Genomic DNA, 25,209 nt, shown 5'->3' with positions numbered 1-25,209 from the left:
ACACATGTAGGGCTACAAATTCTGTCACTAAGATGGGGTAGGTATATTCCTCCAGAGTGAGTACAGAAGTCAATTAGCAGACATTATACCCTGAGCACTCTAAGGAAGCAAATTCTGTGTGTGAGGCCTTGGAACAGATGGACAAGTAGTGTGAGATAGTTTTGTCTGCACAAATCACTTACCTCTGGTGTTTAGAGAGCTTTCATCATATTGTGTGTGTGGTATGACTCTCTGGGGTGGTTTCCTCTAGTCTTAGTTTGCAGGTTATGACTTGGGGTGCAGGGACTTCAGAGGAGGTAGCACCTTCAGTCAAGCTATTAAAGATACCTGAAACCACACAGGAGATAGCTGAATATCATTGGAAATCGCAGGATGCAAGTATTTTCTACAGTGGAGTCACAGGTTTTATGAAAAGTAATATTATCTAGATCAACAAATTGCTTAGGGCTGAGGTGGTTGAAGGAAGAGTGATGAGGTCTCAGGTGTGGCTGTCTTGAGAATGGTCCAGTTGAGTGAAGGGCCTCATTTCCAGAACCCAGAGGACTTAGCTTACAATACAAAGGGGAAGTCTGAATCATTCATGGTAAGAGGTGGTTGATATATGTATTTAGAGTAGTTTGCCTTGTTTTAAAATATACGTATGTCATGTGTCAAACTTATCCTGTCTCTTTAAGTATCCATTCATTAAGTGTATTTCAGGACTTTAAAATAATTTGTGATGTTAATAGTAACCCCATATACCAGATAGCCCTGTGAGGTCACCTTCCTGTTCTCCTCCCACACACTGCAGGGAGAGGCCAGTGCCATCTCTTCATGGCCCTCCTGTTGATGGTAGGAGTCCAGCCTGGCTACACTGTGTGGTAGAGATTGTGCTCCTGAGAGAGAAGTCAGTCTTCTTTGAATGAGTGCTCCCCTGAGCTGGCTGCTGAGGCATCAAATGATAAGCAGTAATGCCTCTTGGAAAAGAGCTGGTTTTCCAGGAATGTGCTTTTGTGGCAATGCCTTGACTCACTTTGAAGGAGAAGTAGCTGGACAGGAAGAGAGGGGGTATTCCAGATCACAGCAGAGCCTTGGACTCACAGCAGCCAGGATGTCAGCTCCTTAGCCCAAGGGAATAGCTTTTCACCCCTCAGGTCAGCTGAGTTTTCCTGAGAATGTTAACAGTCATCTTGGGTGGGTGGTTTCAAGTCTGTCCTGTTGCTGGTGACAGAATGTTAGCCCACTGCTGAAGCATGTCTTATTGCTTGTGGCATGCTTCTAACCTGACAGTGTGGGGAGTACTGTCAGTGCCACTGTTGTTTTGAGATGCTTGCTGCTGGTGAAAGCTCCAAATGTTCCTAACTAGACTTCTTTTGTCCACCTTTTTCCTAACCCTTCCATTTAGAATGGGTTTGGAAGCCTTGGTGGAATCATATGCATTCTGGCGACCTTCACTTCGGACTCTCACCTTTGAAGATATTCCTGGAATTCCCAAGCAAGGTAACTTACAAAGTCTCCTGGGTCATATAGACAGCCTATCCTGCCTAGAAGCTCAGGCAGTAAAAGTGTACAAGTCATTATTTATACTTACAATAATGACCTCATCACCAACATTGTCCTACAGATCCCACCCATCTTCTGCATGGTATGGAGATGGATCAGGAAAAACATGGCTGTCATGGTCACAGATTAAATCTTAGACATCTTAGACTGTTTATATATTTCATGACCTTTACCTCATCCTTAAATCTCATATTAACATTAGAGGTGGACTGGTGGGCCCTGATGCCAGGTGTACTTCACAAGAAATTGTTGATGGTGGCCCCAGTTCACCCTTTCTTCACATCTTGTTTATTTTCTTTCTTCAGCAGAATTGCCGCTGGGCAGGGTTTTCCTGTTGGGTTAATGATGAGAAGGTCAGGCACATTCAAACAGACCTCCCTGGGCTCATCTCTGAATATTTCTCAGCAGCACAGGGCTGGTTTCTTCTCAGAGGGAGCTGTATGGAAAGAGATGTTGCTTCCTCTCTGGTCTGCTCCATAGATAACACTCTGAGCTCACTCTGACATTCAGGCTTTTTACCACCATCCTGCCCAGCTTCCAGTGAGAATTTACCATGCTGGAATTCAGACAATTACCATTGGTTGGACTGGGCTTTTAGATTATTTTGAGGCACTGTATAAAACACCATCACTAGAGCAATGTAGGTTTTACAACCTGTCCAGCCCTTTGGAATTCTTCTCTCCCCTTAATTTCTGTCAAGTTTGCAAACATCAATCTGCCAGCAGATCCAGAGGGCACTGTCGCCACCATTGGTTGGACGGACACAGGGTTAACTACCGTCTCTAAGTTTCACAGTACTGTTTATTTGTTGGACCTCTGCAGTTGTGTAGCATGTGATTCAACAACCTGTTTTCTAATTGGAAATGAGATTTTCCAACCAGATAATTCCTTGAAAGCTGAGACCATCTTCTTTTCATCTTGGTAGCATTCCCCCAACCTTTGCCTTGCAACAAACTGTGTCTAGCTCATATTTACAAAATTGAAAGGAAAGGATGACTATGGAGTCGTTCTTTACATTTCAACTTCTTTTGTAGGCAATTCAAGTTCCTCCACCTTGCTCCAAGGTACTGGGAATGGCGTTCCTGCCACTCACCCTCACCTTTTGTCTGGCTCCTCTTGCTCCTCCCCTGCCTTCCATCTGGGGCCCAACACCAGCCAGCTGTGTAGTCTGGCCCCTGCTGACTATTCTGCCTGTGCCCGCTCGGGCCTCACTCTCAACCGATACAGTACATCCTTGGCCGAGACCTACAACAGGCTCACCAACCAGGCTGGCGAGACCTTCGCTCCACCCAGGACTCCCTCTTATGTGGGCGTGAGCAGCAGCACCTCCGTGAACATGTCCATGGGTGGCACTGACGGGGACACCTTCAGCTGCCCACAGACCAGCTTATCCATGCAGATTTCAGGAATGTCCCCCCAGCTCCAGTATATCATGCCATCACCCTCCAGCAATGCCTTTGCCACTAACCAGACCCATCAGGGTTCCTATAACACTTTCAGATTACACAGTCCCTGTGCATTGTACGGATATAACTTCTCCACATCCCCCAAACTGGCTGCCAGTCCTGAGAAAATTGTTTCTTCCCAAGGAAGTTTCTTGGGGTCCTCACCAAGTGGGACCATGACTGATCGGCAGATGTTGCCCCCTGTGGAAGGAGTGCACCTGCTTAGCAGTGGGGGTCAGCAGAGTTTCTTTGACTCTAGGACCCTAGGAAGCTTAACTCTGTCATCATCTCAAGTATCTGCACATATGGTCTGATGGAGCCTTTAAGTTAAATGACATTTGAATCTGTCTAAGGTATTTTCTTTCTTTTTCTTTTTTAAAAGCAATGTAGAAAGAAACGCTCTGTAGCTTATGAAATGTACATATAATACAAAATGAAGGCTCACTGGGTTTTTTTACTTTCTCATGGTGAGATTGTAATTATCTATGGTATATATGTATGCTGTATATACATAGCATATGAAGTATCACAGCTCCTATTGTTCCCCCTGCTTCATCCAGTTGCACAGAGTACTGGCATGAATGTAGTATGTTTAAGTTCTCAGACTCTTTTAAAAACAAGATGGTAAACTTAAAACTTGGCAATAATACTATCCAGATGAACACTTATAACTTAATTTATCAGAAAAATTTTCTAAATGGTTTCATACTTCAGTGTTGATAACCAGCAATAACCAGAATGTAGGGTCTTATGATTTCTGTTATTTTTGGACACAGTGTGAGAATCTAAAATACAAAGCCAGTTGAAATCTTAGTTTAGTTCTGAGGTATTTATAATCATGAAGGATCAGCTTTTTCATTCCTACTCATTCTTACTTACCACAGATACTGTATGACCTTGGTTCTATAAAAAATCACAACCCATAACAATTATTATTTTCTTCAGTAAAGTAAAGGAGAGGCTTGTGATTTTTTTGTTTTATACTTTCCATTGGGCACATAAGAGGTTCCTATTCATCTGCAGAGAACAAATTTCTAGTATTTTGCATTTTTTGCTTATTTTACTTACCAAATAGACCATTAAAAAATGTTCTACAAACATTTCTAAATTCCAGTTTTCACCAGGGGAGGAATATGTGATATGAGTGGAATGGCAAAAAGAAAATAAATCCACCTCAAATTTATTGATTCCAATGAGAAATGTCTGTCTTTTAAATCAAGAGTAATAATATTGTTAACTATACCTTATGTTTTTGTATAGTTTGTTTTTAAACTTAGAATATTTTTTTCCATTTTGCTTTGAACTTCCTAACCCATGGTGTATAAGTAAAGAAAAATGCATTTATGCTAGTTATTTATATCTTGTAATTCCTACACTTTGAATCCTTTTCCACTCCTTTGTCCATCTGCCTGCATCTTTCCCAAAACAGATAGTTCCTAGGCCTGTATGGTGTTAAATAACTCGGTGAGGAATTTCGGGGGGTTATCTCCAGCAATCTGTCTTTTGCAAGCTGTGGTGCAAAGGCCAAGGCCCATTACTATAAAGGCCCTCTTGGAGGACTAGGGAGGAAGATACTAATTATGATAAAGGAACTATAAAACCATTAACCTCAATAGAATTTGTAACCTCAGAACTGGATAAATTAAATTCAGCATTACATTTTTAAATTCCTAAAATAATATATGCATGGTTGAAGAGTTAAAGACAAGTAACTTTGATAGCACATTATAAAATAAATTAAAAAGGCTAATAAAAATGCTAAGAATACTTGATGAGGCACATTCCCCTTCTGAGGAGAAAGCAAAATATAATGTCTGTGCATTGACCCATTACGTTTCATGTATCGTAAGCAAAAGAACATGATTTCCTCTCATTGCTACACAGAATTGCTTTAACTCATCCCTGAATCTGTTACAGCTCCTGATTTGCTGTTTCACTTTGAAACAGCACAGTTTGTTAGATATTTAGGGGGATATACTATTGAATTTACACAAGATGTGACTCTGTTTATACATATTAACACATTTCCTTATGGATTCCTTAGCAGTTCATCAAATTATTAGTCATTTTTTAATTTAAAATTAGCTTGAAGGGGCATGAAATATTTGAAATAGGTAGATCTACATAAGATTTTTGTGTGTGGCATTTATAGCTTGACGAAGATTTGGGAAAAGGCATTAAGAATGAGTCCATCTCAGCCATAGTGCTTGATACATAATTCAAGAACAGAGAGTTTTCCATCTTCAGAAAACATGGAAAATCATGCTCTATACCCATTTGTATTAATAAGAGCATTTTCCTTTTTGTTGTTGATAATTTCAGATGATACCACAATATGAGTATAATTTTTTATTAATCTTTTTTTCTGGTAAAATTTTAGCAATATTGTACAAATGCTGTTTCTTTTAGTTTTTACTGTAAATATTAATTACCATGTCACTTCAGAGACTAGCCTTTTATTGTTGAATTAAATGACATACATTGATAATTATATATCTGTATTTTATTAAAAAGTACCTTAAAATTATATTAAAGTGTGTTATTAAACCCTTTTATGATTTTGGAGGGTAATCATTTGAGTGTCTAAAAATATTATTCCAAGAATAAGTATACACATGCATACCCCAAACACAAGTTCTGTAGTTCTCAATTACATGGCAGAAAGAAATGGGCCTGCTGTTCATTTTTCATGTGTTAAATATAATTTTTTGGTGTGTTGACCATGTCATTGAAGGTAAAGGCCCTGACAAATGTTGAACACATGAAAATTTGAATGTGAGAGGGAAGGGATGGGGTGGTATGTTTTGTTTTGGGTCGAGGGGAGAAAGGCAAGGTTACAAGAATGAGTGGCTTGCACCACTGACTAGTGATGACAGATTACTTCTATGCCCCTTGACTAGTAAACATTCCAAGAGACATCGTGATGGGGTGAGGTTGCCACTATCAAGACCAGTCACATTTTGAAAATTAACACTTGCTTCCTTACAAGCTCCCTTCCAGAGGTCAACAGCTTTTCACAAGTGAGGCACCCAATTGCTGACCCTTGATTTCTGGAATGTAGGGGGTCAGGAAACCTTGGTGGCCTCCAGAGGTGGTTGGGGCACAGTGTAACCTATATAAGGAAGGATCATACTCACTGTTTACATCAATTAGCAAAATTTTGAGGAAAAGTAACCTCACTTGTAAAATGTAAATAGCTCTTCATCACCCCTCCAGACTTAATCCTACCAGTAACTCACACCTTAATGTGAAATCAGTAAACAGCAGCTTTGGAGGTAGCTGGAGGTTTAATCTGGAGGGGGAAAAAAGGAGTAATTTTTGTAGCAGGACAATTCTGGAAAGATTTGCATGGGAAGGAGAGGGTGTAAGAAGAGAGATCCTTAACTAAATTCTGCAGTATCCCATGAAGTCCTGGTATAGGGCCATTAAAAATAATTTCATAGCTTCTTTCAGGAACCTTGGTAGAGCTGGGGGATGCTACCCTGATGCTGTCTCTAATTAGAGAGGTTTGTAAAGAATCCTTTGTTGCAAAGTGTAACACGGTGTTGGATTTCCTCATGAGAAATATGTTGGCTCATCTACATGAAGGTTTTTCTAAGCTTTCCCTTAGGAATTAATTTTATTAAATTATTACTATGTTGTGTTTTACTCTCATCGTTCATCCTTTCTAAAAAGAAGCGCTCAGGTAAGTTGAGAGTAAGGTTAAATATGTGGGCAGTGAAGTACTCATACATGATTACAGTATTCTAGGAGCTCAAACCTCAAAAATTATCAGTGATAGAAATGGACAAATATATTCAAGTATAGAAACATTCAACGGGGATACATAAACTTCGTATCCCTCTACGTGCTGATAGATTTTCAATAATGTGCTTTCTTCTCATTGAACTTTGGTATGACAAGAACATCATTGCCTTGGGAATTACAGAACTTAGTTTCAAACTATGGATTTCTCAATCATGATTTTAGGTAAAAAATTAGCCGCTTTATGTCTCAGTTTTGGTATGTGTGAAAGGAATGGCTGGAATGAGAATTGTTACTATTCCTTTTAGTTTCCAATTCATATGATCCTAGTGTATAAATATTTAGCTTAAATAAACTAGTTTTATAAAATTATTATATTTTTTGGAATATATTCTGTTTATTTTTGGATATATATACTGTATCTATGGCTCTACAAAAAACATAACACTACCAGTGTTATTTTCCATTTGTTGAATGATGGGGAATTTGTCCTTTAAATGGAACTGTGCTTTAGTTATATAAGATAAATTTTACTATTTTAATATTAGAAGGAAGCTACACTTAGTAATGTATTTGATACTTTATAATGAATAGTAAAATATATTAATAAAATTAATTAAATTATTTTGTTTTGAAATAAGGATAGCAATCTTTTATAATATATGGAGATCATTCTAAATCCATTTAAAATACATTTAAATTTTCGAGAAAACTCTTGAACTTGTCTTTTTGAAGGATTTTATTCATACTGAGACTCAGATACAGTAATATGTGGCAGTTTATTACTTTGTAATTCACCGAGTTTATACAACACACACATCCTATGTTTATATTTTTCAATCATATTATTTAGGTCACTAAAATCAGTAAAAAGACCAAGACATTTTTTCTAAATAACACCTATATTGAGATACAATACACATGCCATATAGTTCATCTATTTAAATTGAACAATTCAATGGTTTTAAATATATTCACAGAGTTGTATAACTGTCACCACAATCAATTTTAGAGCATTTTTATCACTCTGCAAAAAAAAAAATTAACAGTCACCTTCCTTTTCCCTCTATTCCTTCCTTATCGCCAAGTCCTAGACAACCACTGATCTGCTTTCTGTCTTTGTAGATCTGCCTATTCTGGACGTCTATGTCAAGGGAATTGTGCAACATGTGGTCTTTGGGACTGACTGCTTTCACTTAGCATAATGTTTTCAAGGTTTATCCATGTTGTGGCAAAAGGATATTTTATTCCTTTTTAATGCTGAATAATATTTTGTTGTATCAACATACCACAATTTATTTATCTCGTCGTCAGCTGATGGACACTTGGGTTGTTTCCACTTTTTAGCTGTTACAAATAATGCTGCTATAAACATTTCTGTTCAAGATATTGTGTAGACATACATATGCTTTCATTTCTCTTGGTTGTATATCTTATCTAGGAGTGGAATTGCAAGGTTCTGAGGTTGCCTTTTGAGGAACCATCAGACCGTTTTCCAGAGCAGTTGCACCATTTCCCATGCTTACCAGCAATACGTGAGGGTTCTAATTTTTCCGCATCTGCACTGACAGTTGTTATTATGAGTCTTTTTTATTATAGCCTGCCTAGTGAGTGTGATGTCTCATTGGCATTTTTATTTGCATTTCCCTGATGACTAACGGTATTGGACATATTTTTCTGTGCTTTATTGGCCATTTGTATATCTTCTTTGGAGAAATGTCTATACAGATCCTTTGAACATTCTTTAATCGAGTTGTCTTCTTATTATTGAAGTGTAATAATTCTTTATATATTCTAGATACAAGCTTCTTATCAGATACATGATTTGCAAATATTTTCTCCCATTCTTTGGGCTTTTAGTTGTCTTGTTGATCTTTTGCAGCACAGAGGTTTTAATTTTGAAGAGGTCCAATTTATCTATTTTTAAAAATTTTTTGTTGTTTATGGTTTTGCTATGAGGACCAAAGCATTTTGATGGCTCTATCAGCCTTTTGACATTGGTGGTGGTGGTGGTGGTGGTAGTAGTAGTAGTAGTAATAGTAGTAGTAATGTATTTTGAAAGTGTTTTTCAGGTTTATAAACTTAATAGTAGTTGATAAATTACTCCTTTTCTCAACACACCTGTTTATTCTTGGAGAAATAAATGATTCCTTCAGTATCTTAAAGGAAGACAGAAGGATCCCAAAGCATCACAACCTTTTTATTACCATAATGAATGGTTGGTAATTTCAATATTTATTAAATTAATAAATATTTATTAAGTATTGACTATTTCCTTGGCAACATTTTAGTCATTTGGGATACAACAGTGAACAACACTGCTGGTATAACCAAACACCTTGTAAAAGCTGAAATGCTGGTGTTTGCTGGCCAAAAAATATGAAAAAAAATATATATATATATTCATACTGCAGTATATCACAGTTGGCAGAAAGAAAAAAAGTATTGCCTCTTGGCTTTTCTAAGAGTTGGTGCCCTCACCCTTATTACTATGTTACATATCCCAGATGGTCACTGCAAAATGCTTGCTCCTGTGCCAAGGTACAACAGGGATGCATTATCGCCTTAACTCTGAGTTTGTTTTGTGGTTTTCTTTGGAAACCCTAACATCATTTAAACTTCATTTTTTTTCAATTTGGCTGTGTCTCCAGAACTGTAATAAGATATTACTTTATTAACAGCAGGAAGGGAAAACTGTGCTTGTTTAGGGTTTTGGAAAACTCCTGCACATTTTTCTTAAAGGTATTTGGTGAAATGAATTGCAGAGATTTGCGGATTTCTATTTCTTAATTTGCCTAAATGAATTTCAAGGGAAAATTTATTGAACCATATGTTTTTCAAACAAAATAGAAGCTCTCACTCAGCAATAATAAAGAGAATCTTAAAAAGTACTTTTATCAAGTAGTATTACAAAGCCCTAATTGTCCATCACCTTGGAGAAGTTTCGCCAAGAATGAATGAACATCATGGTGGACTCCTTGTAGCTTTTGCTCATTTTGTCTTTCTAAGCTTGATGACCTTGGTGTATGGGGAAGAAAGGAACTAGAAATTGTATGTGTTTAAATGTTTGCTCTCTACTCAGTTTTACTTTGAGGACACTAAGAAGACAGACAAAAACATAAAAATATAGAACTGGAAGATACTTAGAGACCAAGTGGGAGAGAGTTGTTTGGAGACCCACGTGACCTTCAGAGGTAACCATTGTGCCCCATCCACAAGCTCCTGCAACTTCACTAACAGTTCCCTTGGCAGGCCCCACAAAGCACTTTCAAGCTTCCTTGTCTTCACATTTTTTTTTCTCAGTCCTGGATGTCCTTTCTTACCAACCTTCTCATTTTCAATGGTTTACTCAAGGACTTCTGTCCTCAGTGAAGACTTTCCCAATTTCTATTTCATCTGCCTTTTTCCAAGAGAAATAAGCTCTCCATCTAAAATATTGTCACAATACTCTATGCCCTCTTGAAGAACATTCCTAAATGTCTCCTTTTCATTTATATCAACCAGCCCAGCTATAAGGAGAATCCTCTGGGGCAGAAGCTGTATCTCATTTACATATTTACCGCAGGACAGAACCTAGCAAAGATAAAATGACTAATAAAAGAGGGAGTACATAAATATGTGAATAAATGAGTGAAACAATGAATTTTGTAGGCTTTGGAAACAAACCTCAAATTGGAAGGTCTGGAGGTTTTGCTTGGTCAGCTGCCCATTTACTATATCTGAAGAGACAAAGAGGACTATAGTTTCCTCACAAAAAAGCAGAAAAGGAAATGTTTTTTTTTTATTCTTTTCTTTCCCCTGCTTGAGAAGAGTCTTATTAACAGAGGGTTGTAGTTGACATCTAAATAAGATACTACTCCTAAAATTGTAGATATTTTGTCATCAATGTCTTCCAAAGCCATTAGGATGTCATGTGAATCTAACAGAGAACTACTCCTAAGGGAAGAAAGTAGTTTTCTATATGCATCTTAGAGATCATTCCATTTAGGGAGAACTTTAGCTTAGTTTCAGGAATTGATGGTTTCTGTTGCAGATACCCCCTGGAGTCTAGTTTGGGAATAATGTCAGGAAAGTGAGGCTTATGTCCCAGGGCATCCAGCTCACCACAGATGTCTTGTGGATAGCAGTGAGATAGTTAATGTGATAGAGAAGCCCAAGCTTCACAAGAGATGGGCATATTATATCCTGACAGTTATGGGCTAGGGTCTCTAAAGGAATTGATGTGTTAGGTTACTAACATGGTTATTTCTAGGTTATCTCTGCAAGTGGGTTGATATTGCAATAAATACCATTTCATCTAGAAAAATGTGCTTGTTTTCTAATATAGAATAATAAAATTATATAAGAGTATCTAGAGAGCCCTCTAATACCTCATAGATTAGTGGTGCTCTGTCAGGCAAAACATTTTTTCCCCTTAGGGAGGGATCCAAGACACGTTGGAGAAAACCTCTCTTCTGAGGAAAAAAAAAACACATGGGTGGTTGTGGACCCAGAAACTGGGACTATGTGAGAGTAAGTCCTTTAGATGAGCAAGGCACTCCATATTGGGGCATGCAGGCTCATTTTTGCTTCTGCCTCATTCCCATTTCTCTGGAACATATGGTACTACTTTGGCTTAGTATTTCTTCAGGTTCTTGTGGTAAAGGGCACCTAAGAGATTGGGGATGAAATAGGCGTAGACCGAGAAGAGGATGTACAGATTAGGAAGGAGGCCTTCGAGAGTTCCTTATCCCAGCTTTTACTATAGTTCTGTTTTATGGGTACCAGATGTCTACCCGGATTAATAAAATTGTACATTGTTTCTACATTTTTCCCTATTCTTCATGTGTGTGATGTATCTGTCAGAATTTCAGTGGAAGAGATATGAATGTCACCTTAAGTTCCTAATATGTGTTTGCTTGTTTACTCAAAGGTCAGTCATTCATGCATCCCTGCATTTAGCATTTGTTAAGCACTTGCTAAGTTCCATATTCTGTTGCTGGAAATGTGGTGATGAGCAAGGAAAAGTTATTCTTTTGAAAAATTTTAGACTCATCAGGTTACATGTGCAAACACAATCATAATACAAAGATTATTAAATGTACAAAGAGAGGTGTATTAGTCCCTTTTCTGTTCCTTATACAGAATACCTGAAACTGGGTAATTTATAAAGAAAATAAATTTATTTCTTATAGTTACGGAGGCTGAGAAGTTCAAGGTCAAGGGGCCACATTTAGTAAGAGCCTTCTTGCTGATGAGAGCTCTCTGAAGATTTCTGAGGCTTTGTAGGGTACCACTTGGTAAGGAGGTTGAGCGTGTTGACATGCTAGCCCAGTTATCTCTTCCTCTTCTTAAAAAGCCACTCATTTCCTTCTCATGATAACCCATTAATCTTTTAATCCATAGGTGGATTAATCCATTCATGAGGACTCTACCCTCACTTCTGTTGTTTTTTTTTTTTTTTTGAGATAATAACACATTTGTATTTTGTTGTGAACTTAGAAGAAATTTTATATTCACAAATTTGACGGTCTTGTTTTTTTGCCATAATTTTTTTTTTAATTTTACTTTAGGTTCTCGGGTACATGTGCTGAATGTGCAGGCTTCTTCCCTAGGTATACATGTACCATGGTGGCTTGCTGCACTCATCAACCCATCATCTACGTTTTAAGCCCCACATACATTAGATATTTGTATCCTTTCTCCCTACCCCCTGACAAGCCCCGGTGTGTGATGTTCCCCTCCCTGTGTCCATATGTTCTAATTGTTCAACTCCCCCTTATAAGTGAGAACATGTGGTGTTTGGTTGTCTGTTCCAGTATTAGTTTGCTGAGGATGATGATTTACATGTTCATCCATGTCCCTGAAAAGGACATGAACTCATTCTTTTTTATGGCTGCATAGCATTTCATGGTGTATATGTGCCACATTTTCTTTATCCAGTCTATCATTGATGTCTGCCCTCACTTAAAGGCTCGACCTCTCAATACTGCCACATTGGTGATTAAATTTAAACATGAGTTTTGGAGGGGATATTCAAACCATTGTAAGAGGTATATACAAAGAACGGTAGGAAAATTGGAGATTGTGACTATGATTATATGGGGGAGAGGTAAGGGATCAAGGGTCAAGGAGAGTTGTGAAGATGAGGGACCATTTGCTAATGGCTAGGGAAGGGTGATGGAAATGGTGAGTCTTCTAGAATAGTACTATCCAGTAGAACTTTCTGCAAAGATATAAATATTCTTTGTCTACACTGGCCAGTACAGTAGTCACTAGTCCATGTGACTACTGGGCAATTGAAATGAGACAAATCTGCCTGAGGGTCTGAATTTAAAATTGTATTAAATACTAATTAATTCAAATTTAAATTTAAGTTTAGCCTTGTGTGGCTAGTGGCTACCATGTTAAGCAGTGAAGCTTTAGAAACTGCAAAACAGAAAGTGATGTGCACCTTAAGAGAAATATGAATGATGGAGAGAACAGTTTCCTCAATGCACAGCTCATCCACTGTGTGGATGGATGCTTCTGGAGGGTTACTATTAGTAGGCATGGGTCTGTGACCATATGAAAACTGACTAATGATGATAAACGACTCTGCCAGGCAATGCCTTCATGACAAATAAGTGTCTTGAATGCCTAAGCAGTTCTGTCCTCTACAGTTAGTCTCATCATACAATGAGATTCAGCAATGACCCAGGACACATGTCATTCTTTTCTATAAGGTAGCGGCCAAAAACTTTCTTTGGAGGAGTTATGCATTGTAATCTCCTTTGACAAGATTTGTTTTGGGAAGAGCAGCTATGAATTCTGAAGAGGAGAGACTGACACAGAGCATGTAGAGTGTCTGACTGACCTCCTAGATGAGAAGATGCTGATGACCTGGCTTTTTCTCATGGCCCTATGCTCATTCTCTCCATATAATGCCCACTGTTGAACCACTGGAGAAAAGCTTCTCTGCTGTTGCCTCAGCCTTTTCCCTTCTCAAACCAGAACAAAACCCAGCAAATCATTTGCTGGTGAATGTGATTCTTTCTCTTGCCTTACCCTAATAAATTAAATGCATGAAGAAGATAATGCCTTCAAAGAAAGATGGGGAAAAATGCAGAATTTCCCTCATATTAGGTATAAAAAAAAAAAAACCCACTAGAGTTTACACAGCATTTTATATTACACACCACAGATTCCCGTACATTATTTAATTTTGTGTTTTCAGCAATCCTGTGAGATGTTTTTATCCTAACTTTATAAGTAAGAAAACTGAGGCTCACAGAAGTTAAAGACCCACAATCACTTGGCCATCAAGGGACAAACTGGGACTCAGCATAAGTCTTCTGATGCCTAAATGGTATCTGTAAGCATGGAAGGAAGTAGATTAAGGCACTAATAATTATTAGGGAAATAATTCTGACGAGGAGAGAAGGAGGGGGAAGAGAAGGGAAGGGAAGGGAAGAGGAGAGAGAATAAAGGTTCTCCTTGCTAATTTTTTCTATCTTGATGGAGATCCAAGACACTTTGGAGAAACTCTTCTTTGCTCTGAGAAAAAACATGTGGATGGTTGTTGACCCAGCAGCTAGTGGGTGCCATCTTAAGGGTGAAGTTTCTATCTGGGAAAGCATTGATTGGCAGAAGCAATCACCGAAGCATATCCTTCAATAAAACTTCCCTTTCTCTAGCCCCTTACTTCTATCCAGTGAGCAACACCCTACCATGAATGGGGAGCTGAGGAATTCAGAGCTGGAGTGTAGCCAGTGTGAGAGTCTTGGTGATTTTTTAAGAGTTTACCATTAGGAATTGGAGGAAATGAAAGTGTCAACTTTTGCTCTTATGATGTTAGTTCCCCAAGAGATACATGTATAAAACTTCAAAATGCTATGAGAAATTATTTCTAATGGTGAGGTCTTCAGAAAAAATTCTTTTTTCCAGGCCTCTGTAAACATTTTTATTTTGTGTTTCGTTTTATTTGTTTATTTATTTGAGATAGGGTCTTGCTTTGTCACCAAGGCTGGATTATAGTGACACAGTCATGGCTTACTGCAGCTTCCACCTCCTGGGCTCAAGCCGTCTTCTTCCTACCTCAGCCTCCCAAATAGCTGGGAGTATGAGCGCAAACCACTGTGCCTGGCTAGTTTTTGTAGAGGTGGCATTTAAACATATTTTTAAAAATTGTTGAGATAGTAAAGGTAAAGATAATAATATAAATGTATTTCTAGGAGGTTAATCTTATGATTGTTGACATCATTGACTAATATTCTTATAATATGAATTGTGACCCTCCTTAATATGTTTTAATTCCCAAAAACCTAAATAAGGACAGTACTGTTTAGTATGACTTTATAAATATGTGATTAAAACAAAAATAAGGGACTGAGCTACCAGGGCTACCCAACTAGAAAGGAGCAAAATCAGGATTTGAACTCAAGTCCATCTGATTCCAGACTTGCTTTCACTGTGTTGCAAAACATGATACTAGCTAACAAAAGAAAAATCAGATAAATTGGACTTCAAATTTAAAATCTTCAGTGCATCAAAGGATACTGTTAACAAAGTAATGGGAGAAAATACTTGTAAATTATATATATGATATGAAATTAATATCTAGAATATATTAAGAACTACAACTCAACAACATCAAAAAATGAACAGCCCTATTTAAAAATAGGAAAAGGACTTGGATAGACATTTCTCCAAAGAAGCTATACAAATGGCTGGTAAGCACATAAAAAGATGCTCACTATCACTAATCATTGGGAAATGCAGATCAAAATCACAATGAGATACCACTTTATACCCACTGGGATGATTAATAGAAATGCAAACAACCTAGAAAATAAGAACTTTTGGTGAGGATGCAGAAAAATTAGAACCATTGTGCATTGGTGCTGGGAATGTTAAATGATGCAACCACTATGGAAAATGATATGATATTTTAATAAATAAAGAATAAAATTACTATATGATCCAGCAATTTTATTTCTGAGTATACACCAGAAGCATTCAAAGCAGGAACTTGAGTCAATATTTATACATTTACATTTATAGTAGCATTATTCTCAATAACCAAAATTTGAAAAGACAAGTGTCCATCAATGCATGTGTGAGTAAACAAAATGCAGTATTCATATCTACAAATTCTTCATCCATGGATTCAACTAACCATGAATCAAAAATATTTGAAAAAAAAAGGATGTTAGCATCTGTACTAAACATGTAGACCTTTTCCCTTCTCGTTATTCCCTAAACAGTACAGTGTAACAACTATTTACATAGCATTTACATACATTGTATTAAGTATTATATGTAAACTAGAGATTAAAGTATGTGGGAGAATGTGTATAGGTACTATGCAAATACCACACATTTTTTCTAAGGGACTTGAGTATCTGTGGATTTTGGTATTCAAGGAGGGTCCTGGACCAGTCCCCCAGGGATACAGAGTGATGGCTATACATACCTTAGAATATTACTCGGCCTTAAGAGGAATGAAATTCTGGCATATTACTACATAAATATACTTTGAAAACATTATGCTAAGTGAAATGTCAGATACAAAATGACATGTATTGTATAATTCCACTTACATATACCTACAGTAGTCAAATTCACAAAGACACAAAGTAGAATGGTGGTTGCCAGGGATTAGAAAGAGGGGAACTGGGAGTAAGTGTTTAATGAGTACAAAGTTTCAGTTTGGGAAGATGAGAAAGTTCTGGAGATGGTTGGTGGTGAGAGCTGCACATCAATGTGAAAGCACTTAATTCAAAGGCACTGTACACTTAAAATGGTTAAAATGCTGGTACAATCAGCACTGTATTAATTTTAGTAAGAGAGACTTAAAATAATCTTCATGGCTTTCAGAAAGTAAATTGCACAATTGTCTATTAATGTTTTCAATCTTTAGCAAATATTTATTGAACATCAACTATGAATCAGGTATTATTCTAGGCACCAGGAATATTGTGGTGGACAAGACATAGAACTTCTCTATGCACATCTAGTGGCAGAAACAGATAGTAATCAAATAATAACTCAATAAATATATAGTTACCGTAATATAAGTGTTTACCATGAAAATGGCATTGATGATGCTATGAGAACAAATGCTAGGGAGAATGTGACTGATGGAAGAAACACTTTCTAGGTCTTGATTGCAGACAAGACATAAAAATGTACACTTGCATCCTGGACACACTGTATTGCTGCCCCTAATATAATATGAGTAGCAGTGTTTTCTTGAGTCCCTCATTTCTGCAAGCCAAGTATATTTGTGACATTGCTTTACCAAGAAAGCATGGGAAATGTTCCTTGTGTGACTGCCAAAGTATGGCGTTAAAAGCAGAAGCCTGATACAAAAATGCAAGTGGTATGTATTTGATCCTCGCCTAAGTAGCATTTAATTCTCCTGGCAATCAAAACAGTCTATCAACATTCTTTAGTAAATCTCTATAGTCATTTCTATTACATTGTAAGTAAGTAAGAAAGGGGAATCATTTGATTTTATGTATAGGTAAGAGGACACAGGAAAATTCCATCATTTCTGTACTTATATGTTGCTCACCTATAAGAGATGAAATTACATATATTTCATATTATGTAATTACATATATTACAAAATTACATGAATTACATATATATATATGTAATTTCAGCTTTTTAGATACGGGGGTACATATCTTAAAACACTCATTTGAAAAAGTACATAAGGAGGTATTAAACTTTATCCACACACTCTCTATGTTAGAAAGGAGAGCAGGGACAACTTATTTACCAAAAGAAAAGGAAGTCCCTTATAAATGGGTCACTGAGCCCCCCCCAAAAAAACTGAGGGCACAAGCTTTTTCACAATTCTCCATTTTCCTATTTGCTTCTATATTTAATTTTTTTAAATCTATGTCATTAGTTTTTGAACCATGAAGAAAATATGATGCCAATTAAATTTGATACAATGCCTTATCCATAGTCCTGTGCAATATGTAATCAGTCACACCAGTCCCTCATTACTTCTGCTTTCCATTGCATTATTATTAGAATATTATTCAGCCTTAAAAGGAATGAAATCTTCTGCTTTCCATTGCATTGTTTGGCATGTAATAGTCTATCCTTTTGCATATGTCTCAAACTTAAGTTGATTTCTACTAGTTTGGTTCCATAAAGTGCTTGGTTGTTGCTTTGTAAGAAAATGTGGAATTGACACCATTCCTTCTGTGACCTCCATTAATGTCAACTTCATGCCTCACCTTTTTCTTTGTAAGCCTTATGTGCACAGTAGTCTGTTTTGTAATGTAGCCTTGCTGAAGACATTTTACTTGGTAAACTCAATCTTTGTTGTACCAACAGTGCAAAGAACTCAGTGAAAGTGACAAAAATTGAATGAGCATGCTGCCTGCCCTATAGTGATTATAAGATGTTATCAACTCTAAAAAGCATTCCTGTCTGAAAGATTCTTGAAGTTATTTTAAAAATTACATACTCTGAGGCCAGGTGCAGTGGCTAACGCTTGTAATCCTAGCACTTTGCAAAACTGAGGTGGGCAAATTGCCTGAGCTCAGGAGTTCAAGACCAGCTTGGGCAATATGGTGAAACCCTGTCTCTACTAAAATACAAAAAATTAACTGGACATGGTGGCATGTGCCTGTAGTCCCAGCTACTTGGGAGGCTAAGGCAGAAAAATTGCTTGAACCTCACAGACGAAGGTTGCAGCAAGCCATGCCACCGAACTCCAGCCTGGGTGACAGCAAGACTTCATCTCCAAAAAAAAAATTATGTAGCATCAGACCTTTGAAATATAGCACATTATAAATTATTTAAAATATTTTATAGAATATGTATGCAAAGGCTATCTGATGGAAAGTTAAATGCAAATGAAGTCATGTCATATCTAATCTCAGTTTACTTGCTCCATGCTCCACCTTCACTTTGCCTCTCAAACTCAACAAGTCTTTTCTTCCCTAAGAAAACAGTGGCTTTTCAGATATAGTATCTCTGGGGTAGTGTCATAAGCTTAAACCTGCTATTCATATTCTTGACTAAGCTCAGTGAGAGAGATACCTCCAGTAGAGGCTAAGCAGCTTTTTTCTTCATGATCTGTGGATACTCGGCAGAAATGCCGATGACAGTTGCAAGAACATGATGCACAGCAGTATTCTTTAAAGCAGTTTAATCTGTGTCATCAAATCCCCAGAAACCATGATTAATAGCAGCACTTTAATTTGTTCTCAAGTTGTATATTTGACAGTGGTGAACTTTGATCTACAGTCTCACTTCACAGAATCATTTTGACAAAAACGTTTTCTGTAATTCTTTCATCTCATTAAGCACCCACCCCACAAAAATATCACATAGGGGACATTAAAGCTATTTCTGTAAGCTGTGTGCTTAATATATCATTTAAGTACTTTAAAAAATATTTGAAACTCAATTATTTATTATATTTGCATGCCAGATTGTGCTATCTAAAAACGTGGATCTCAGATCATATAGACATACATGAATGAATGAATAAAATTATATCTTCTGTACCCTTCTATTGGATTACTAAAGGGGCAAGCAGTGTGTTGTGTCTAGACATTGAGTAGTCAGCTTCACACAGGGCAATCTTACCACCGAGAAGTGGCCAGTGAAGGATTTCTCAAGGTCAGATTTAATGAGGAACATGGAATGGAAAATTAACCCTCATGATTTAGTCTCAAATAAAATTATTTTTCTTTAATGTAGTTGCTAAGTTAGTGTTTTTTCATTATTTCCCCCTCTAATATTTACCCTCTGCATTCTAGTTATAGAAAATACTCTTTCTATTCTCTTTGTAATTCTCTTTCTGGAGCATCATTGCCCAATAGAAATAGAAAATGAGCCACATATGTAATTTAAAATTTTTACTGGTCATGTTAAAAAAATAAACAGTGAAATTAATTTTAATTATCAATTTAACCCAATGTATCTTAAATATTATTCAAACATGTAACTGATATAAAACTTATTTTTGTAAGATTTACTGTTTTTGTAGTTAGTCTTTGAGCTCTAGTTTCTATTTCACACTAACAGTAAGTGAATTTTCAATGTAGCCTTCCAAAATGATAAAGTTGGGTTTAATAGAAAAATCTTCTACATTGCTTTCTATTTGAAATTTAAACTTATGTTAATTAAGTGAAATTTAAAAACTCTAGTTCTGCAGCTACATTAGCCACGCTTCAAGTGCTCAGTAGCCATGTGTCTGGTGGCTACCATGCTGGACAGCATAGTTCTGAAGCATCAGTGAGAGAAATAGTTCAATGACTGAAGAACTTAATGTTATTCCGTTGAATACTTACCTAGGAATTGTCAGAAAAATGAAAAGTAGGAGCATTGGGATATCTGGTACCTGTGTGGAACTTGGAATTGAAAGGGCATCTTTGCTTTAGAAAGTAAGGACTGAAAAGAGAAGTATGTAAAGATTGAATGCAGGATCATTTGAAGTGCTTTAAAAGTGGTAGCCACTATTATGAGCTTCTTAGCCTTAGATTAACAACATGAATGTAAGATCTTAGAAGTCACAGAATAGAACTGATATATAATAGGTGTTTAGTAAGTGCTACTATCCTTTACTTCTTTCCTTATCTCCATTTTAGTAGCCATATAGTACTTCATCAGTCAAAGGAAAAAAATGAATCTATCATTATAGATGGTCAATGGTTGTGACTCAGGATATGTTCTCATATGAACACAACCTTTAGAGGATTGTTGGACAAAAGAGGAATTTCTTTCATACTCCATGGAAATGATTATTGGTTAATAATAAGCAGTAAATATAGCAGGTGTGTTAGCATTATAGATTTTGGAAAGAAGGTGCAGTTGAAATTGGGTATGGATTTATTTGCCACTGTAATAGAAGTGTTAGTGGGGCAGGTCATGTGGAAGCAAGTGAAATTGCTCAGAGCAATGTTGCACTGCCTAGTGGAGTGTCTCTGAGCCTGGCTGGTCCCCTACTGCTTTGTCTCTGGAGAGCAGAGCTTTAGTCCCAGCCTGAGTTTTCTCAGGATGGCCTGTCTGTGGTTTCTCCCTCTGCCACATGGTTTTAGATGCAATCCAGGCTTTCCAGGAAGGCCCCATGCCAAAGTTTCTAAGCTGGAAGACAAGATAGCAACTTTTGATGGAAATATGTCTGGCCCGCATGATGCAGTGATTTAATTAATGATGTTCAAAGTACTAAACTATCATCAGCTGTAATAGTTACAGGAACTGAGGCTCCATGAAAAACACTGAAGTAATGGAAATCCAATAAAAAGTAACACTGGATTGGCTTAGATAAGAGGGAAAGGGAGATATAAAAGAGGAGGCTTGGCTTCTTGTCTATGTAGCTGACCCATCATAAACTTCAAGAAAAATCCGCAGGGCCCCAACACCATTTTTCATCCTGAAGTGAAAATAGGTTGGATAAGAAAGATTATCACTGTGGCTTCTAGAGACTATGATCTGTTTCTGCTGTTACTGAGTTTATAAAAAGAAAAAAAATTTTTCCAAAGTGATCATTTATAGGGCCTCCACACTGGGATGATTCTGTTAGTTCTTGAGGCACAGGAACCTAAAATGTTCTATCAGGATGAGTGTCACTTTTGGAGATGGAATTAAATGCAGTATCTCATGAAGATTATAATCATATTAAAGTTATTTTTAAATTCCTTTTGTTGTTGGTATATTTGGGTAGGCATTTGCAGATGCCATTGAGCATCTATGACTTGAAATGAGGAAAGAGAAAGAACTGAGAAGTTTCTTATTCTCCTTCTTGCTGGCTTAGGCCATTTTTGCTCCCATATCCCTCCCTACATCTGATCTGAGGTTGTGAGTTGACTAAGACCTCCACTAAGGGCTCTGACAGATGTGCCACTGTGGACTTTCAGGGAAGGAACGGGGCAGGAGAGAGAAAGAGAGAGAGAGAGAAGAGAGACAGAGGGAGGGAGAGAGTTTTAAAGGAACAAATACTTAATAATGTTTTATATGTGCCAAGTAAAATTCTAAAAGTATCTTATGTGTTAACACATTTGCTCCTGACAAGACTCTGCAATATATGCTCTTATTATCACCCCATCTTACAGACATGGACACTGAGTAATAAAGAGAGATTACATAATATAACCAAGGTCACTCAGCCTGTAAGTGTCAAAGTCAAGATTTGCACCAAGGATTCTGGCTCCAGGTACCATGCTTTTCATCACTCTGCCGTCTCACCAGCTGTACTATGTTATGGGACTTTGGGGTTTCAAAGCACCTTATAAATGTTTTCCAAAGCATCTTGGTATTAGAAGCTCATGAAACTGGTGGGCTACAAGGCTGGAATTCAGTCCCAGGTGCCCTCTGTCCAGGATCCTCTCTACTATATGTCACATACATGGTAGTTCCACAATAATATTTGTTAATTGAATGGATATTCTAGACAGGACAGGGGAAAAGTGTTTTAAACACTGTGATACTGAGAATCATACTGGGGTACTGGGAATAAATATTCTTAATTCTCAGTTGTAGGACATGATTTCCTCACCTCCTCACCATGCATACACACACACACACACACACACATGCACACACACAGATGCACACATACATACACATCCTATTTAGTTTCCAACTGGTATATTATCCCAAACCAACTAACTGATCAGTGTCAAGTTCTTGCACAAATGCATCCTTTGAGAGTTTCTTGCTGAGAAAGAATAAGTGTAAATTTCAAGGATTGGTGAGAGAGATTTCTTATTTCATACCCTTTGCAGGGATTGCCTGCCCAGACCCTAGTACAAACCTACAGAGATAGCAGAGTAGACAGAGAGTGACTGTTCAAGAGTGTCCCTCAGGGTCTCCAGCTGAGTGAGGCCCTTCACGCTGACCAAGGACAAAACATGTGAGCCAAAACACATGAGCTCTTGAACACAGCCTGTTTCTTTCCCTGCAGCTCTGTAAAATCAAAGTTGGAGGCACCACAGGAGCTCTTTTAAAATGTCCTGGCCAGCTTGCTGCAGCCCAGATGTTGTTCCAGTCATTTTGCTGCAAGCTCCAATAACTGCATGACTTGAGCCGCTCCTCTGCAGACCCGCTTGCCTCCATTGGCGCTGCTCCTGTAGATGTTACAGATGCCACAACTCATTTCTTTGAAGTCAGTGTGTTTTTTAAAAAAACACTGCTTTCAACAGATTTGGCCCAACTTCTCATTATATAAGCTGATCTTCTGGAACATCTGTCACTGTTGTGGCTTCGGCCTCTATCCTCTACTGAAGTATAATAAATTGACATTAATAAATAATGAGGCAGTGGTGAGTTTAACATATGTACTATGAGGCATTGAGGCTAAAATGGCAGACTTTCATCTCTCAGAAAGACCGAAAGCCTAAATTAAGCAAACAAGGGAAACACAGCTAGGTCCCAGATGACAACCTCCAACTATTGCTGGCTTAACAAAATTATAATGTACCTCGCATAGTTGACTGTCTCTTAATAATACAAATTGACACAGGTTAATGGGAACTGCTGGGGCTTCATAGCTGGAGACATATTATCACAACATAATTTCCATTCTGTACCTTCTTGCCTCCCATTTCTGTAAATGCCCTCTTCTGTCCAGAGAAAGTATTTTCTTAGCAGAAATAAACATTGCAATTCAGCCTTATGTTGACCTCTACCATAAAGAATAATGTTGTAGTAATATTATGCACTTAAGTAACTCCAACCTATCTCATTGCATACTGTGATCTCATTGGCCAGTCTCATTGGTACTATGACTTTTGATTGCTCATAATTCTTCTGTGGGGGTCATATTGTGTACCTGCTATGTGAGTACATTTAGGCATATGCTTGTGAACGCCCTTTGTAAAAACAGAAAAAGAAGTAGAATCTGGTTATTCTCTAGTATGAAGTTCAGTGTTTTTGAAATTTAAATATATTTCCATTTATTCATGGCCAAAGATAACCTAAAATCAAGGCAAACACATGTAGTCAAAAAATATCGCAAATGGGCTGTGGTGCCAGCCTTTGTTCTTTGGCACACACAAACATGCACACACACACAAGTTTGCATATTCTTAACCTGTACTTATGTGCCCAGCCTCCACCTGTCTTTTGTATCATAAAAGCTCTTTGAAGCCAAGGACACCATCTATCTGGTTTAGCCTGTATAGCTCCAAGTTTGTGTTATGCAGTGGATGCTTAGTGAATATTTAATGACAAAGGAAACAGTGCTGTGAGGATGGCTATTAATACTGTTCAGAAACGAATGAATGGAAGGAGAGAGATTAATTGCTTGATGCCAACACAGCGAGTCAGTTGCAAAGTATACCTTGAAAGGCTGAGTTCTTGGACTATGCCTGAGTTTTTTCAGATTTGGGAATAGAACACTTAGTTGTTGGCTTAGAATCTTGCTGAAATTAAAGCAGAGAACACAGACCTCTGGGAGGATAAATTTTACAAGGAAAGATAGTGTGGAAGCCAAAAAGAACATCAAAAGGTGAGAAGACTAACCCAAATCAGCAGACACTGGTAACATAGTGGAAGAAGGATAGGAAGTTTCTCTGTTGGTACAAAGCCCAGGAGTGACTTCTCCATGGTTCCTTTAAGGAATACTTCTACCATAGTTCAATATGCTTATGATACAACTCCATTTTATTTTCCAGCCAACAGTTCAGCATTATGTACCAGTCAAAGTTCTTAAACATAAAGAATGTGGCTTACTACAGTCTTACAGGCTAGATCACAAAGATAATTACTCCTGCCCATCCTCACTTCTAGACTTGACCTATCTTAAAGTAATTGACATACTTGCATGTGTATATAGCACAAGTATATGTATCATACTTACACTTATTTTCAATTATAACGCAAATTCTCTTATAGAGACTTTTTAATTTTTAAAAATATTTTTATGTATTTATATTTTTTGAGACAGAATCTCATGCTATTACCCAGGCTGGAGTGCAGTGACACAATCTTGGGTCACTGCAACATCCAACTCTTGGGTTCAAGCAATTTTCCTGCCTCAGCCTCCCTAGTAGCTGGGATTAGAGGTACCCGCCATTACACCCTGCTAAATTTTGTATTTTTTGTAGAGATGGGACTTCACCATGTTGGCCAGGCTGGTCTCAAACTCCTGACCTCAGGAGATCCACCCACCTCAACCTCCCAAAGTGCTGGGATTACAGACATAAGCCACCATGCCTGGCCAAGAGACTGATTTATTTTAATCATGATTCATTCCCTTCTGGCTATGAGGCTGTGTAAATATTTATGTAATTTTTGCTTGATTCAGCACAAAAATATCAGCCACCTTAATGTGTCTGTGCTCAAGCTGTTTGCTAAAATATTGGATAATTTTATATTTATTGTTATCCTGGAACTAAGATCTTTTCATTCAAAACAATAGTTGAGTTGTCAATGTTATAATAATATTGCATCACATATTATTTGTTGCATCACATTCTGTTTGTTAGCAATTCCTGGCTTGGTCTCAGAACTCAGAAAGGAGAGCAGAATAATTATAAAAAAT

General features: G+C 37.4%; 1 protein-coding gene across 10 annotated transcripts in view; it reads left to right on the top strand.

The window, feature by feature from the left end:
* The window catches only part of TBX18 (T-box transcription factor 18), a 312,102-nt gene that overhangs the window by 24,538 nt on the left and 262,355 nt on the right, over nt 1–25,209 (top strand). For 8 of the 10 annotated variants that reach the window (XR_013534860.1, XR_013534862.1, XR_013534861.1 and 5 more), the window contains exon 7: nt 1,385–1,479. Coding sequence is in view for 5 of the 10 variants with exons in the window: in XM_054254222.2 (XP_054110197.1) it covers nt 1,385–1,479 (95 nt within the window). In the remaining 5 variants the exon portion in view is untranslated. Of the gene's footprint in view, nt 1–1,384; nt 1,480–2,576; nt 5,543–25,209 lie in introns of those variants that run through there. The other 2 variants (XM_002746778.6, XM_035296253.3) reach the window with 1 other exon arrangement.

This window comes from Callithrix jacchus, chromosome 4 (assembly GCF_049354715.1).
Source record: "Callithrix jacchus isolate 240 chromosome 4, calJac240_pri, whole genome shotgun sequence".
NCBI lineage: Eukaryota > Metazoa > Chordata > Mammalia > Primates > Cebidae > Callithrix > Callithrix jacchus.
The sequence above is the reverse complement of the archived record's forward strand: the minus strand, read 5'-3'. Positions and strand labels throughout refer to the sequence as shown.